General features: G+C 40.0%; 1 protein-coding gene across 9 annotated transcripts in view; it reads right to left on the reverse strand.

Moving 5' to 3' along the window:
• The window catches only part of GMIP (GEM interacting protein), a 73,629-nt gene that overhangs the window by 46,187 nt on the left and 10,122 nt on the right, over positions 1-17,320 (reverse strand). For 2 of the 9 annotated variants that reach the window (XM_087925534.1, XM_087925538.1), the window contains exon 1: positions 13,264-13,438. The exons of 5 other annotated variants lie outside the window; for them this stretch is intronic. In XM_087925534.1, coding sequence (XP_087781660.1) covers positions 13,264-13,285 — 22 coding nt within the window. In that variant the 5' untranslated portion in view covers positions 13,286-13,438. Of the gene's footprint in view, positions 1-13,263; positions 13,439-17,320 lie in introns of those variants that run through there. 2 more of the 9 variants (XM_026713769.2, XM_087925537.1) reach the window with 2 other exon arrangements.

The raw sequence follows: 17,320 nt of genomic DNA on the forward strand, positions 1-17,320 counted from the left end.
CGAGACCAATATGTCGTCGAAGTAGGGCACTACGCCAGGGAGGCCCTGAAGTATACGCTCCATGAGGGATTGGAAGATGCCAGGGGCAACACTTACACCAAACTGGAGACGCCTGCACCGGAAGGCACCCCTGTGGGTCACAATAGTTTGTAATTCGGCTGTTTGGTTGTCAACAGGGAACTGTTGATACGCTTGTGACATGTCCAATTTGGCAAAAATGTTGCCAGGCTCAAAAGTGTGCAATAAATGTTGAATGACCGGGACTGGGTAAGCGCTAACTTGTAGAAAGCAGTTAATTGTTGTTTTGTAATCCGAACAAATTCTCAGACTGCCGTCCTTTTTAAGGGGTGTGACAATTGGCGTCTCCCATTTGGCGAAGTCTGTCGGCTCAATGACCCCTTGCTTTAATAATTTATCCAGTTCCGCATCCAGTTTAGGCCGAATGGCGAATGGGACTCTACGAGGTTTAAGCCGGACTGGAACTGCTTGGGGGTCAACTGCAAATGAGATGGGAGTACCGTTATAACACCCCAACTCATCGCTGAATACGTCTGAGTAGTCAGTGAATAAGGAGTCAGTGTCAGAAGCTGAGACAGCATGGACTCCTGTTAACCCTAGGCCGAGGTAGGGGAACCAATCAAGCCCCAAGAGACTAGGGAGGTTGCCGTTAACTACCACTAGAGGCAGGTGGCCTTTGAAAGCTTTAAAATTAACAAGGAACTTGCCTTTGCCGAGTACTGGAATGTCCTTCCCTTGATAGTCCCTCAAGGTGAGCTGGCACTTCTGGAGCTGGTTTCTGGATAGTCTGGGCTGGATTTTCTTGAGAGTGCTCCAAGAGATGATTGAGAGCGCTGACCCCGTGTCAACCTCCATACGACAAGGTTTACCTTCTAATAAAATGGAGAGTGTGATTTTACTAATAGAATGACAGGTGTGGTTAGCATGGTAGCAAGTGTGACAATTTAGTACTTGCCTTTGGGGTCCAGAATGGGAAAAGGAAGGAACCTTTTGTGCTGAGTTGTGTGCGGCCTGGCAGACTCTGGTGATGTGGCCTTTTTTGTGGCAATTGTTGCATGTGGCACCTTTGAATTTGCACGAAGCTCTCGAGTGAGGTCCGCCACAGGATAGGCACAGGATGATGTGTTTGGGTGCACTGCTGCTTTCTTGCCTGGTTCCTACCTGTGGTTGTTTGGCATGAGCGAGGCGGTGGATGTCTGTTTGATCGTTGGGATCATCTTCGTTGACCACCTCTTCTGAGTGGATGGTGGCACAGCTTTGTTTGGGAACGGGACCTTGAATCTCGGTGGCTGACTGGGTCGCCAGTTCTGCAGCCAAGGCTTCCTCGACGGCCTGGGAGAGGTTGAGATCCTTCTTGGCAAGTAGTCGCCTTTGGAGGTGAAGGTCCTTGACCCCGCAGATGAGCTGGTCGAGGAGCATGTCATCTAAGTAGTTCCCGAACCCGCAGTGGAGAGCTGCAGTCCTCAAGGCGGCCATGTATTGGTTGACGGTTTCCTTTTCAGCTTGCTTCCTCATCCGGAAGGTGAAACGCCTCGCGATCTGTGAGGGCCTGGGGGAGTAATGATTGGTGAGGATCTCCAGCAATTCTGCCCAGGGAACATTCTTTAACTCACGTGGAGCAACGAGTGCTGTGGCGGTATCAAAAACGATGGCTCCGCAATAACTGAGGAAGAATGACTTCTTTCTGTGCTCCCCAGCATCAGCCAGACCAATGGCATCGATGTAGTGGTTAAAACGATTTTTGTATGACTCCCACTTTTCTTCATCAGGCTTGAACGGTGGGAAGGCTGGGTTGGAGTTCATGTTGTGAACTTCTGCAGGTTACACCGCTGTGAGATCTCTCCGGGACGACAATTGGCCCTTTGTGCTCTTGTCAGGCTAGTGACTTCAGCTCTTGAGAGGTTCCACAGAATCTCTCTGTTCTCTCTGGGTTACGCTATGGCTCAGGCTGCAACGGTCGTTGGCAGCGTTATTTGAATTTCGCGCTCCTGGAGAGCGTAGGCGGTAATGGCTGACCGCCGCTGACAGTGATTTGAATCTCGTGCCCTGTGCTGGCGTCAGAGACTCCCGGAATGACAGCACCGCGCTGTACTCCGACTCGAATTCAAACGACAGCCGTTTGAATTTCGCGCCCTTTTGAGCTGAGCAGCTGCGGCTCGCAGCGCTTCACTTTCCCTGTAGCTTGCTAACCGAGCGGCTACAGACGCTCTTCCTTTCGCTTTTGCTGACCGAGCTCTCCGGCGGCGCGGCTGCGGCTCAGCAATTGAGTGACTTCAGCTGTTGCGGATTGCCTCTGGTAGCCATCCCACCTTCGTCGCCAGTGTTGTGGATTGAGCAATGAGAGGCTAGACCAGGGCATGGATGCAACAAGACTTTATTAAAGTAATAAAGGACTGAACGTGTTAGCCCTGCCTGGAGCAGGCTCACAGCGAACAGCGGCTGACCGAACCCTGCAGCTGGCTTTTATAGCCGGCTGTCGAGGGAAGCCAGCCAATGAGGGGCAGCAAACGCCCCCGCAGCATGAACGGACCTGGGTGGGGACTTTGGCAAGTTCCAGGGACATAACAGTAGGTGCTTCACCATTGGAGGTTTTTAAGAAACGATTGGACAGCCACATGTCTGAAGGGTCTCCTGCTTGAGCAGGTGTTTGGTCCCTCCTAACTAAATATAAAACCCTGTTCTCCTTTTATTTTGTCCCCCTAGAATACGGGTGTCAAAATCGCAGCCCGCGGCCCAGATGCATCACTGCTGGGCCTGCCCCTGTCTGGTTTAGCAAAGGGGAAAATAGTCTCAATACATCACATGGTGCCACTATGACGATGCGAGTTTGACACCCCTGCTCTAAGGAGTCTACGTTTTTTAGAGCAACTTTGCTACTTTATTTATGTATTTAAATTTATTGGCCACCCCAACTCCGATGGACTCTAAATGCATCCAAATGCCATCTTTTGGCTGGAGGTGGGCATGACTAAAATGAAGGTCAGCTTTATCTGAATCTTTGATGTAGAACATCTGAACTTACTGGGAAGGTATCAGTTGTTTTAACCTTGCAGTGGCTCAATTATTTAATGGCTCCTGTAGGATACCTTTCCCCATTAGAAACATTGAACCACAGAAAAGCTTTTATACTGGCAAGGTGGCAGATACTACCATCTGCTGTATTGGAGGTCAACACTGCCTATTGGAGAACCAGAAATATATCATCCTCCATTGTCCATTCTATAGACAAATAAGGGATAAGCTTATTTTTCCTTGAGCAGCAGGTAACCTGATAGACCTGACTTGGCTTATGCCCAACTTCTATTCAAGGATGATAGTCCCTGCATCAGGGCTAAAGTTGCAGCATCCTGCACAAGTGTTTTCAAACTTCAGCAAGTGTGTACTGAACATGGGACTAATTAAATGCATTGATTTTATGCCCACGCATTTCTTATATTACTGCACTGATTTTAACTTGATTCTTTTTTAACACTGATAGAGCCCACCCAATTCTGGATGTTTTCTAATGGTTTTTGTGTGTGTGTGTGTGGTTAATGTAGCGGCCTGACACTTAGGGTATTTTAGTAAAACTCATCATTTCCTATATGGAAGTGATGCTTCCTTATGTGCAACAGGTTTTTAAGTAAATAGATTGGGTTTGCCAAAAAATAAACTCTGTTGCTGAATCATAAAAACCCACATGATGTTTCATCCAACATATATGTATTTACTAGAATCTTAAAACCACACTATAGATTGACTAAATAATATATTGTAAAAATATCTGTTGCATGAAACAAAAATCTGCCAATTACGAGTACAGCATGCAAGCTGCTGATTAGAGAAATTGATTCCTGTTTAAATAGGGGACTGTTTTGAAGACAGGAATAATCCTTGTGGCCACAGCTGGTGACTGTACTGTTCTCCTGGACTTCACAGTAATTTTCCATGTAATTGAATACAACATTCTTTAGGATCATCTTAGGCAGTTCCACGTCACAGTTCTATGAGAATCTCTCTTCTACTTCTAGTTCAAGCAGGTAGCAAAATTCTATTTTCAATGTATCTATGAAAATCAGTGTGGATTTATCTGGAGATTTGGCTTTGGATCACCTATGTGCAGATGACACTCAGCTCTAATACTTCTTGTTTCCATGCACAGGGTGTGGAGAATGAAGAGCTCTTAAACCCCTTTGAGAAGTGTGGATTTTAGCATGGGTTGGCGGGCTCATTCACTCTCCCAGATCTTCTTTAACCACCTCTCATTTCTACTTTTTATGAGATGGCAAGCATGCCACAAATTCTTTTCTGCTGGCATTTTTTGCTTTTTGTGTAGTTCAAGTTCTCTGACAGAAAATTTTCAGCATGATATGCATATGTGTGTTTGGGAGAGGGGGCTGAGTAAACTAAGATTTGATCTAAATGTAGATTAAGGCAAAATTCTGAGGAACCTGCCTCACAGTTACTGTAAGCAGATACTTCCCAAACTTGGGTAAATTACCCAAACTTGGGGCAAAATAGGATTTTTTGGGGGAGACGGGGATCACAACACACAAACCCATTACCCAATCACAACAGAGACTTTTAAACTGACTTGATGTATTTTACCTACAATGGATAATAAACACTCTGGGAAGCACTGCTGTCAGGCTCCTGAGCGATCTCAAAACAACAAGCTGGCCAGACTGTGTTCCTTGGTTTTTGTGTCAGTAGGGAAAAGAGCAAAGAGAGGCGGCCAGTATTCTCCTCCTCCTCCTTCCTATTAGAAATAAACAAGATCTACATACCATTCAACAGAGACAATTAAAAAGCCAAAAAGGAAATGAAAGATCATAGCACGCCAACAGCAATCAACTCTCAGATGAGCAGAGATTATCACTAAAATGAACATTAGTCCAACAACCAAGAAGCAAACAATATCCCAACCAAGGAATAACCAAGTCAGACAAGCAAACAGTAGACAACAGCCCAGTCAAGGAACAACCAAGACTGCTTCCAGTAACAGGGCCTCTAGTAGCACTGATGATGTACCTAGTTTGATCATGAAAGGTCTACAAGAGAACAACCAAGCTCAGAGAGCACCAAGGATCCTCCCACACACACATATATCATTAACATCCTTACTTCATATTATATACATTTGTGTGGTTGCTTATCAAAGGATATTTGTGATTTCTATGAGGTGGAGTTGAAAATGTGTCAGGTCATTTATTTCTTTGAAGCTCAGAAGGACTAGTGAGTTAAGAGTTTTTGCAGATAGGAAAACAAACTCCACAAAGCCAAGATGAGGATGGCGAGAGAGAATGCGCACACACAATTCTACTATAGTTTCTACTAGAATTGAAACAAATATATATCATCTTGGCTTTGTAACATAAGTAATATTGTGACATCACAAAGACCTGGAACTGCTTTAAAACTGTCATAGACAGATACAGAGGAAAAATTGATATCAAAGATTTATAATTACTTATTAGAATATGACTTAGCAGAAGAAATAGTGAAAGGACCAATGATAGCATGGGCCAGGAATTTGGGACATAATCAGGGGTGGGATTCAATTTTTTTAACAACCAGTTATGTGGGCATGGCTTAGTTGGTGGGTGTGGCTTGGTGGTCATGTTATTGGCTGGGCGTGGCCAACTCAGTATCACTCACATCGAGGTACGCATCTCCTCGCCTGGCCTCTCATGACTGTGGGGATGCTGCAACAGTCGTAAGTGTGAAAAATGATCATAAGTCACTTTTGTCAGTGCCATTGTAACTTTGAATGGTTACGCCACACAAGCAAAGTACCAGCAAAGGAGGGGGAAAAAACTCCAGAGAAGTTCCTGAGACAGGAAATCTAGTTCTATCAAGAATGTAATAAGGGTTAATGGAGAGGCAGTTTCTAAAAGCAACACCAGAATGTTTCCTTCCTGCCTTGATTACAGGATTAGGCCAGTAATTTCTTCTAACAACCGGTTCTCTGAACTGCTTAGAATGTTAACAACCAGTTCTAGCGAATAGGTGCAAACTGGTAGAATCCCACCCCTGGACATAATATAGAATTGGAGGATTGGGAAAAGATTTGAAAAAAAAATACAATAACAAAATCAGAGTCATATAAAGAAAATCAATATAAAATGTGTTATCAGTGGTATCTAGCCCCTTCGTTACTGGCTAAAATGTATCCTAACTTAAATACAAATTGTTGGAAATGTAAGCAAATACAGGGTACCTTCGTTCACGTATGGTGGCTTTGTCCAAAAGCTTGGCCCAAGAAATATTGGGCCAAAATACGAAATTGGTTAAAAGAAATTATGAAAGCCCAGATAGAATTTAAACCAGAATTATTTCTGCCTGGTAAAGTAGGAAGAGCCGAGAACAAGAAAAAGCTTCTTTTGACGGTAGATTGAGTGCCCTTTCATGATTGCAGAACCTTACATCTCTAGTCAAAATAAGTCTGCTAAATACTTGATCAGCTGGACAGAAATTTTTCAGTACAGTAATGGGAGAGTTCAAATCCCCTGCTCTGAGAGTGGTGAGATTCTTTCCAGCTGCCAACAGGCTGTTCAGCAGGTTTCAGGGAACTCCTGCTATGGGGGCAGAAAATAGTGTGCCCTGCATTTTTCCTGGAGGAAAAAAAAATGAAAGAATGGTGCTGAAGAGACTTCCAAGAACCCAGGGAAGATGGAGTGGCTATATTAGCTTAAGTTGCCAATTGGCATTTAGTTGTCACTGCTCCCTGACTTAATGCTGCCAGAATAGTTGGTGAAATGTGTCAGATTTTACCCACCTTGACCCTGCTACAGTTTACTGGTAGATTGGGGTAGGGGTGGGGAACAAGGGATAGAAAGCTAATCAGCAGAGAGGATGATAAGGGGGACACTCTAAGAGATGGGTGTAGAAAGGGTGGAAAAATCACGATTGGATATATTATTCCCGGGAGACCTAAATTACTGAGAAGGACAGTTATGAATGAGAAAATAAATGAGAGAGAGAAAGGTTAAAAGGTGTGCTGAATGGAGAATGGGAGGGACAAAAAGCAAGACGAAAGCTAATGTCTTTCTCCATCTAGTATCTTTAAAATATCTTGGGATTGTTGTTTATTTGTAAATGGAGCATAGCAAATTTATTTCCTTTTTGTAGTGCAGCTTTGGCTGCCACTCAATGGTTAAGACATGATATAACATTTCATGGGCTCACTTATGATATCAAATGTCATGCAGTCAATATGACGATGACAACATAGCCTAGATTGTTTGATATGTCAAATATCTTGGTCTATTTTATTTTATTTATTTATGCTACTGTTTTATTATCTTAGTCTTCATGGTTTTAAATCAACAATAAGTAGAATTTTCATGGTTAGTGTTGTTAACTTGTATGTCGTGTTAATAATCTTTCTTATTTGTTTTTGTTCCTTAGATTCTTATTCTAAATTATATAGCTATGCTTTATTTTAACTATAGAAACATCATCAGATAGTTCACACATCATACTAAACCATGAACCCCAAATCAAACAAACTATCATGATGTGTGATTCTGACTGAACTCTGATTTACTTATGTGGCAAACAAAAGTGGAAGCCTGTAGCTGTAGAATTTAGAAAATGCTACTAGTCATGCGCTTATGATATTAACAGAGCAAAATCTTCGTGTTTTCCTTTCCTCTGCCCCAGAAACAGGATGTGGTTGTCTTAGTTGCTTCATCAAGCAGCAATGGGAAGCTTGTTCATTGGACGGAAGAAAACCCAGCACTTACTCTGAGACCTTCTAACCTAACTAAATGTTATCTTTTCCTTGCCTTCCTACAGAACTATGTGGACTGTCAGAATAAATGTTAATTGGAAGAAAAAAAGAGGGTTGTGTTTAACATCATCACTTTCCCTTTTAAATGGATTTCATCTCTTGGAATCCTGACATTTGGTTTGAAAATAGAACACATAATAACATGGCTGGAAGAGACCTTAGAGGTCTTCTAGTCCAACCCTGGAGACTTTATGCCATTTCAGACAAACGGCTGTCCAATCTCTTCTTTAAAACCTTCAGTGATGGAGCATCCACAACTTCTGGAGGCAAGCCATTCCCCTGATTATTGTTCTCACTCTAGGGAAATTTCTCCTTAGTTCTAGGTTGGATCTCTCTTTAATGATCTTCCACTTGTTACTTCTTTTGCCAAGTCTTGGACAGCTTTGAAAGATTGCTTGCCTTTTCTTATCACCATGAAAGGTTGACCAAATTGATTCCAACCAGCTTTCTCCCCCCCACCCCCACCCCCTGGAAATGAATAGTTTTGTGAATAATGAAATTACTACAAATCCTATTTGTTATTTAGTTGCTGTGAGCCACCCAGACTCATTGACAGTTGGGTAGCATAGACATGTATTTATTTAAGGGTTTCCCAAATTACATCCTCAGGCTTTCACATTGTTACTTGTAAGTATGAGGACATATTAAATGGAAAATAAGGAAGCTGAAATACTATGATACAAAATGCTGTTCTTGTATTAAGTTTTGTACTTGAACAGTATTGTTGCAGAAATATAAGTTACATGAGCCTTCAGCTTAGTTTAGAACACAGGCAGTATTTTATTTCCAAAGAAAGACAGGTTTTCTTACCAAGAAAAGTTGAGTTCTTAATGTTTAAGTCAGTGTTTCCTTTATATATTTCAATATACCCCTTGTGCCTTGTCTATATTTTGAGAGGAAGGGCCTGCATTCTGAAATTATTCATTATTCTTAATCTCTTGTAACTTCCTTATCTCTTGTAGATCTCTGTCACACATACACACAGGATTTACTCTCATCTGTACCTGCTATACAGGTAATCCTTGACTTCTGATCATAACAGAGCCTGCCCATTATGGTTGTAAGTCATAGTGGTCATAAAAACAGGTCACAACCAATCTTATTTTGCAGTGGTCATTAAGCAAACCCATTGTTTGTTAGGAGGCATTTTGTCAAAAATAAAGGAAATGCTGGATTTTGTGTTCATTATGGCCGCAGGATGGTCAAAAGGCTCTAAATGCAGCCAGTTGCTGAATGCCTGAAATGTGGTCATGTGACTGTCCATTGGAACTTTGGAACTGAATTGTAAAAATCTTTGGGGTAATTTCGAACAGTCATGAAGCGACTGTCATAAGTCAAAAATTACCTATATGCATTTTCAAGCAACTCAAGCCATAGTCTATCCACAGTCTCTCATTCCTTTCACTTTGTCCATAGTATTAGTACATATTTAACCTGGCTCAGCATTCATATTTCCATTTTATTCTTCTTTAAATATGATCATGTACCCACTGATTTCCAGTATAGAATATTTGATGAGGAAATTGAATGAGTTTGGGGCCTTGGCAGGTTTCAAAATAAACAGAAAACAAATGCTGATCAAGAATATATCTTCTCAGGATAGTCATATATTTGAACAAAAAGTCAGGTTTTAGGGTTGAGAAAAAGGTGAAATACTTAGGGTTAATGATTTCCAAGATTCATTTTTGCCACATCCCCATATTAAGCATCATTTCTGAAGTTAAAACAAGGATCACAAAGAATCCTGATGGAATATCATGAAATACAGTAATTTAGCTGTAATTTGTTATTGCTTTCCATCCTATGCTTAGACAAATTTCTGTTTGAGAATCGTCAAAAATTGTCTTATTTTTAAAGACTACTTTTAAAGTTTGCATAGAAATTAATACCTAAACATCTTGGTCTACTGGTTATTCCATTTTATATATAATGATCTATATAGGGAATCTACATTCATTTGCATATGGAAAGATTTTCACTCATAATAAGAGTTATACAAATAGGGAAGTATTATTATGTACTATTTTCTGAACATTCGTTTGTTTGCCAGTGTCAACATGGTTCTGAATGTGTCAGAACTGGAAGTAATGTTCTAAATGGAAGAAAGATGCTTATTTTTTTAGAACTTTCTGATATTTCCTGTGAAATGAGGTAAGAGGGTGAAGAAGAGGAAGTAGAACTTCTTCCTTCTTGCCGAGCACAAATCAAATGTAAAAACAAAAATTCAGAAATGGCTATGGTGTTTTACTCAGGCATATATATTTTATGTAGTTCAATGCTGGTCTTAACTAAGATCAATATTCTATAATACATTAGTTGAACATTGTATGAGCGAATCTATAATCTGGGTCACACAATGTGCTAAAATATGGCTTGCATAACCAAGATATCTGATTAAATTTACTTGAATTATACAATCAAACAATTTGTAATTTACCAATTACAATGACCCAGTGCTAAGCCACAATGTGGCATCTTTGGTCTTGAATAACTGTACTCATGAAATCAAGCCAATGGGAGTTATAAATACTGTATGCTTATGTTAGAATGTTCTGAAGACCCAACTCATCTAACATAGAAAGCAAAGTATGACCTTTTTCTTATTATTTTTCCGTTCACATCATGTTTGTTTCAACATAACATCTATATTTTACAAATATACAACTGACATTGAATCCAAAGCTCAGTTCCCCCGTTTGTCTATTGGAATAGGGTAGGAATTTCCCAAACTTGGCAACTTTAAAACTTGTGGACTCAACTCCCAGAATTCCTCAACCAGCCAGCCATGGTGGCTAGGAGATTCTGGGAGTTGAAGTCCACAAGTTTTAAAGATTCCAAGTTTGGAGACCCCTGGAATAGGGGGAGAATACGTCATCAAAACTCACATGTTTTAAATAAATAAACAATAAAGAACATTTTGAAGATGGGCCATTTGATACTTTGCCTCAAATGGCTTAACATCAAGAATTTTTAAATGAGTCTTGATTTGCATCACTAATTAAAAATAAAAACCAATTGTTCCCTATATAGTATTTGGGTATCTTGATCCATCAAATACTTGATATGCTAAATATGAAATACCTTGAATTTAACAAAGTATAAAACAATAATACCCAACAGAAGCAAAGTGCACTGGCTTACATACAAAGATTACTTTTCTGCATTTGCTCATATATCTAATCATATACCTAATCCAATCTACAGTAAATAAAATATTTATTTGAAAGATTATTGTATTTATCTGAAAGATTATTTTGAAATTAAAACATTTTTTACCAAACAAAAATAATAATAGAGAAATAGTCTACCAATATCATATTCTCAGTTAATGTAAGATAGCCACCCATTTTAAAGGTAAACCCCTTGGGTTTTTGGTCTCAGTCACAGCTTCAAACCATACCTGTGTCCTTTTCTGCCATAATTATAGAATATATTTCCTTCTGACTCAAGTATCGCTCATAGTTGGCTGGGGTATTCTGGGAGTTGAAGTCCACACATCTTAAAGTTGCCAAGTTTGAAAAACACTGCTTCATAGCAATAAATGGTTTCTTATTGGGGAAACTCTTGCCTCAGCTCACTTCTTAATTCTCAGTTATCCACCCCACCCAGCCATAACTGGTAAGTTGCCAAGTTGCCATAGTATTCTCAGATTGAGCTTCCTAAATAGAGTAAGGGAGCATGCTTTTTTACTTCTCCCAAGAAAAAAATATACACTGCTTGGTGATGTCTATCTTTTCATTTTCCCATTGATTAGTTGGGAAACGCTGATTGGCTTATTTTAAGTTCTCAGTGTCTGTGACAATAATGGCCTGTTGGGAAACTGGTTAATAAGGTTTCAAGAGTGGCAATGGGAATGGTGACTGTGGAATATCTCTGGATTTCTTCTTGTGTATATACAGCATCTCAACTCTCATGATCTATTGTTAAAAATTTCCATCCAACAATACAGTCGGGGTGGGCTTCAAACGTTTTAGCAAAGGGTTCTATGTACGGCATGGCTATGATGGGTGTGGCCTAGTCAGCCTCCTGCGCCACAGCGGGGGGTGGGGCTTTTTGCCCTCCCCGGGCTCCAGAGGCTTTTCTCAAGCCTCTGGGAGGGCAAAAACAGACTCCCTGGGCTCTGGAGGCTCTCTGGAAGCTGGAAATGGGCCCATTTCCAGCCTTCCCAAACTTCCAGGAGGCCCATTTTTCACCCACCCTGAGCCTCCGCACACGCCCTGCACTTACCTGCATCCAAAATGGCCGCTTGGGGAATCCTGGGAGAGGCGGGGTGGCCGGGGCCAGTCAGCAGTGGGGTTTGCACAGAATCTTATCTAGCGCCTCTCCCAAACTCCTGCAAGCCCCCAGCAGTCCATCCCTGAATACAGTCATCCTTTTTCATTAGGCTTTGAGAATTGCAGTGAAAGGACCTTCACAGAAAATATTGTCATCACAATGATCTGTTTGTAATTTGTTAATTAAAACTTTAAATATTACAAATATTTACAATTACAAATAGATCAGTTGTAATGATATCATTTTATTTTTCTTCTGTTTTCATAGGTACCTTATTTGCACACAGCAAAGGGTCACCTCTCAGGTTTTCAAAAATAAAATTTAAAAGTAAAATTTCCCCAAATCAGATGGAGGGTAACAACCCTTGGCAAAGAACTGAGTATGAGCTTTTTCCCCCCTCTTAAATTATTTCTTGCTTCTTACAAGCTTCTCTTCAGAAGACATATTTGCTGGTGGCACAAAATATAGTGGCACGATTAGCATGTGGAACAGTATTTGTAGAGCAAGCATTCCATCCAGTATGCAGCCATGCATATCATGCAGTTAGGCAAAAAAATTAAAAGGCCAGTAAATAAGTACTTCCAAAAATTCTGAACATGGCTGACAGAGTATGAAGATGCATAAGAGGATGAAGGATAACACTTCATGGGTTGTTAAATGCTTTCTCCTAAAACATCTATTGTAAACCATAGCTGAACCAAATTTATAGAGATTTTAATCAAGTGTTTAAAAATCTCCATGTCACACTGCAGCGCATATTTTTAACAGAAATGTATAAAAATATAATTTCAGACATTAAAATAGTCCAACTAGTGTATATATCTATCAGACAATCACATATGTGAGAGAATACTTAACAATCTACTTTTAAAAACAGTTGTTGATCCTTTTTGAATCTTAAATACATTCTTATCATCACCTTAATTTAGAAAACATCTTTAAAATACAGCAATGATTTCTGAAGTGATTGATGTGTTTGATATCAAAGCTAGAGAGGGGGATATATATATATATATTATATATAGCCTTGATTATTGAGGTAGTTGCACTGAACCAAGTTTTATTTTCAGGGATCAGAAACCTTTATTGCCCTAACCTAAAAATTTCAAGGGTTAACCCTCGGCATCGACTTGCTGTGTGCTGAAAAAAGGCTTCAAAGTCCTTGCATAAAAATATATGAAGGTTGCTTTACCTACCAGAAGATTTAGGCTCTGCCATGATGAAATCCTCAGCAGGAACCCCAGGTTTGGACCCCAGCACAAATCCTTGGATACCTCAGGAGCCACTAACTTTGATAGGCAGCCCCATGGACACTGCATACTTTGCAGAATTTCTGAGCTCACAGCCAGCGAAACTTCACTGCTTCCTGCTGACTACATTTCCGTATAAAGCAACTTTTTACTTGTTCTTTCATTTGCATATTTTTCAGTTTACAAATAAGAGCCCCCAACCTTTGATAGTAAACCTAATGCATAAAGTCTGCCTTTAGCTTATGCAGATTACTGACTTTACTTTCTATTAAGAAAACAACCATCTGAAAACTATACTATAAATCAGGCTATAGTGTTCTTCTATTTTATTCCTTTGATGGCATTAGAACTGTGGATCTGTTTTACACCGAAGATCTAATCATACTTTCTTCATCTGCTTTGAAATAATTTTGAAGATCATTTTAATCAGGCAGGCACTTATCCCCCCACCCTTTGTTTTTTAGATTAGTCTATAGCTGTCCTTCTTCTTAGTTACTATGCTGGACCATGTCTTCAAACGATGGGTCAATGAGAGATTAACTACACTGAAAAGCAAAGCAAAGAAATGAAAACATATCCAGCTCCAGAAGTCAGAAAATGTACATCTATTGGCCCTGCCCTTGCAAATAACATGGCCCAATCAAATCGAGTTATGCTATCCATAAAAGTGATGTCTGTTTTTAATTGCCAATTTGGCGCGCTATGTAGATTTAAAACTATAGCTTAGTCTGTTATATGAACCCAACCAATTATTGTTTATTCAGCAAACTATGGTTTAAAAATGGCTTAGCACAATATGTGAACCCAGTCATTGAAGCTGCAAAGTGAATTTAGATATTTCAGTTTACAAAATAACAATAGGACCATAGAATCTTTTACCACTAAAGATATAATTTATCTAAATATTGATCTTTCTTAAGAATTTAAGCTTATCTCATCTGGCATTCCTTACAACAGTCATAAAGACTAGCAAGCTTAATGAGATGGAGAGCAGTCTACCTTTTATGCACCATTGCTGTGCACTTTTTGTGCTGCAGTAACTTCCGCTGAGACAAGTTATTTTATTATACCCGTTGGGGGGGTTATATCCTGGGCTTATTTTAAGAAGGCAGCCCCCCCCAGTCTCTGGGAAAGCCAAAATAAGAACAGTGATTTACTAGTAATGATTTCTTCAAATTAGGGACTGTCCCTGGTAAGAATAGTTGGAAAATATTAGCATTCACCCCCATACAAGTAAAACTGTACTTTAAAAAATTATACTCTAATTTAATGCCAAGTCTTCTGATTCTGATAGTGTCGATGCAATGATAATAAATTTGGGCAAACTCCGGAAGACAATGGAGGATGTGGGAGGAGAGGGGGCTGGTGTGCTATGGTCCATGGGGTTGTGAAGAGTCAGACACAACTTAGCGACTGAACAACAATAACTTGTGCTTCTGTGGTGCAACAGCAGAAATTGCCCAGAACTTTCAACACTGGTTGAAGTCATGACAGCTGCTGTAATGTTATTTTACAGATTAAACAAATGTTCCCAAAGTATTCTGTGTAATAATCTGTCCTCTAGGATAATACTGAGGGTTTCTGTTTAGAATCTCTCACAAGCAGCTATTATATATTACACTCTGAAGACCTGACTTATGCAGTCTTTAGTACGTGTTCTAATTTTTTTGATTCAGTTCCTGTTTTTAATTTTTGTTAGCCACCCTGAGTCACAAGGTTGAGAGGGCAGATGTCTGCCTGCCCAGCCGTGTCCAATTCTCAGAGACCACCTGGACAAGCAGGGACTTTTTTTTTCAGAAGTGCCTGCCATTGCCTCCTTCCTAGGGATGAGAGAAAATGACTAGCCCAAGATCACATAACTGGATTTGAAGAACTGTTAACTGAATGACAAGTGAGTCAAGAGGAGGAAATAAGGTCTTCAGCTTCTACTTCTGCATTCTTGAAGCCACAAAAAATATCTCAGGAGCCATCTTTCCAAGTCTTGCTTGCCAAAGATATTTCAATTTCTCTTAACCCAAAGTAAGTACGGCACTCAAACCTCTGCCTTATTTTAAAAGCTCTCTATAAGCAACTAGCTTCCCCCTCCCCTCGACAGGAGCTTTTTAACTTTTTTTGGCCACCAGCTGGCAAGAAATAAGTGAAGGGCAAAAGGAAATGGCACAGAGCAGCAATACCCAATCTTTCCAGATTGGTGGCCCGGTGGGGAGAGAGGAATGTCTCAAGCCCTTTCCTCTCGCACAAATGGCACTTTGTGAGCAGAGGGCGCTCGCGCGAATGGAGTCACGCATGCAAGCAGAACTTCGAACACATGCGTGCGCTTGCCTGCAGGTCACATGATTTGAGTTTCACACGCGGGCGCGCGGGCCCATTTCTGCTGGTTCCTAACAGGCCACGGCCCGGGGGTTGGGGACCCCTCCTATAGATGTGGAAAGGAAACTTCATGAGGACAGTGGTGTCACCCAAGCAGGAAAAGCCCAAAGGGAACATCAAGCCAGCCATAAAACAAACTTGCATAGGAAAAGGAATCAAATAAAAGGTATTAAAGAAGCCCCTTAGACAAAAGTCCAAATAATTAAGAAAACTAGGGAAACAAGAAAAGAAAACATGCCAAATCAGCAAAACAAACAAAAGACACAAAATATATTGCAAAGGAGACAGACAGGAGATTGCCACAAAACAAATATAAGAAAACATTAGGACAAAACTGATAATCCAATCAAACCACCCCGCGGAGTTTACCCTCCGGCGGAAATGAAGACAACCCCTGACAGGATTTAAAACATTAAGAAATACAAACACAAGCACTCACACACAAAAGAAGAAAAAAAGTATAAAAATCAGGGGCTTATTATACAAAGCTAGCTAGCCCCAGAAACGCAGACTTCTTGCTATCTCTCGCCTTCCTGAAAAATAAAAAAGATCCAGCTTTCAAGCAGTTGTCTGTATCCTTGCACCGGAGCTCTCCCAGCAGGAAAATCGAATCCTCAGAAGAAAGGCATTTTCCAAGCCTTTCAACATAAAGAAAGAGATAATATCCTCAGTTATTATATACAACCACATTGGGGAAACCTTTGATTAATTGATTACACAATGATGATTACTCAAGTCACCAAATAACCACATTTGGGATAACAAAACTCTTAACCTATGTTTTTATAAAACACAGTGACACAAGCAGAATAGGACTCTGAAGGTTAATCAAAATCCATTCCTGACCTACTTACATTAATTATGTTCATTAGAATGGTGATGAATGCATGTCTCTGTTATCTATCTCCTTATGCAGTCACTATTTTATTAGTGAGTTCACATTATTCTGGGCAGCTTACATTATAAAAAAACAAAGAAAACATGAAAAATTCTCTTTTTGAATGCTAAGCATGGAAAACGATTATCTCCAAGCCATAGATTTTTCTCATATATGTCCAGTGGCTATATGGATTAAGTTCAAGAAGCTAGCCTGGGTTATAATCTATATGGCATTATTAATATCTCCTGTTTTTTGCTAATTGCCTTGAATACCCATGAATAAAAAAGCAGAATATGAATTGAAATTCTGTTGAATCGGTTGAACAGACAAACAAGAGAATACTTTTATATGTATTAATTATTTATTACACTATGAAAGACATGCTGAAAATTAATTCTGGGGTCCCTGAGAATAAAAAAAGAACAAAAGTTACATATATTCCTCAGAGAATGTTGCCTATCCTGTCTCAGAAAGCCCCTAGGCAGTCAGAAAAGAGACAACTGCTTCATCAAAAATATCTGAAAGCAGTTATGGAGTCATCACACTCGTTTTTTGGAGGCAATCCTCAGAGAACAAAGGGAGAAAAGATTTGTTAAGATGTGGTTAAAGTTTAAAAGATAGCTAAGAAACTTTTCTGACCCCAAATGTTTTTTTTAAAATGTACATTTCATTTAAATAGTGACTTGGATCTCATCTTTAATACAGAGATTTAACAGTAGTAGGTCCCACTTCTGTGACATGGGCTGAATGTGT

This window comes from Pseudonaja textilis, chromosome 2, assembly GCF_049901715.1.
Source record: "Pseudonaja textilis isolate UNSWEBS1 chromosome 2, rPseTex1.2, whole genome shotgun sequence".
NCBI classification, from domain to species: Eukaryota; Metazoa; Chordata; class Lepidosauria; order Squamata; family Elapidae; genus Pseudonaja; species Pseudonaja textilis.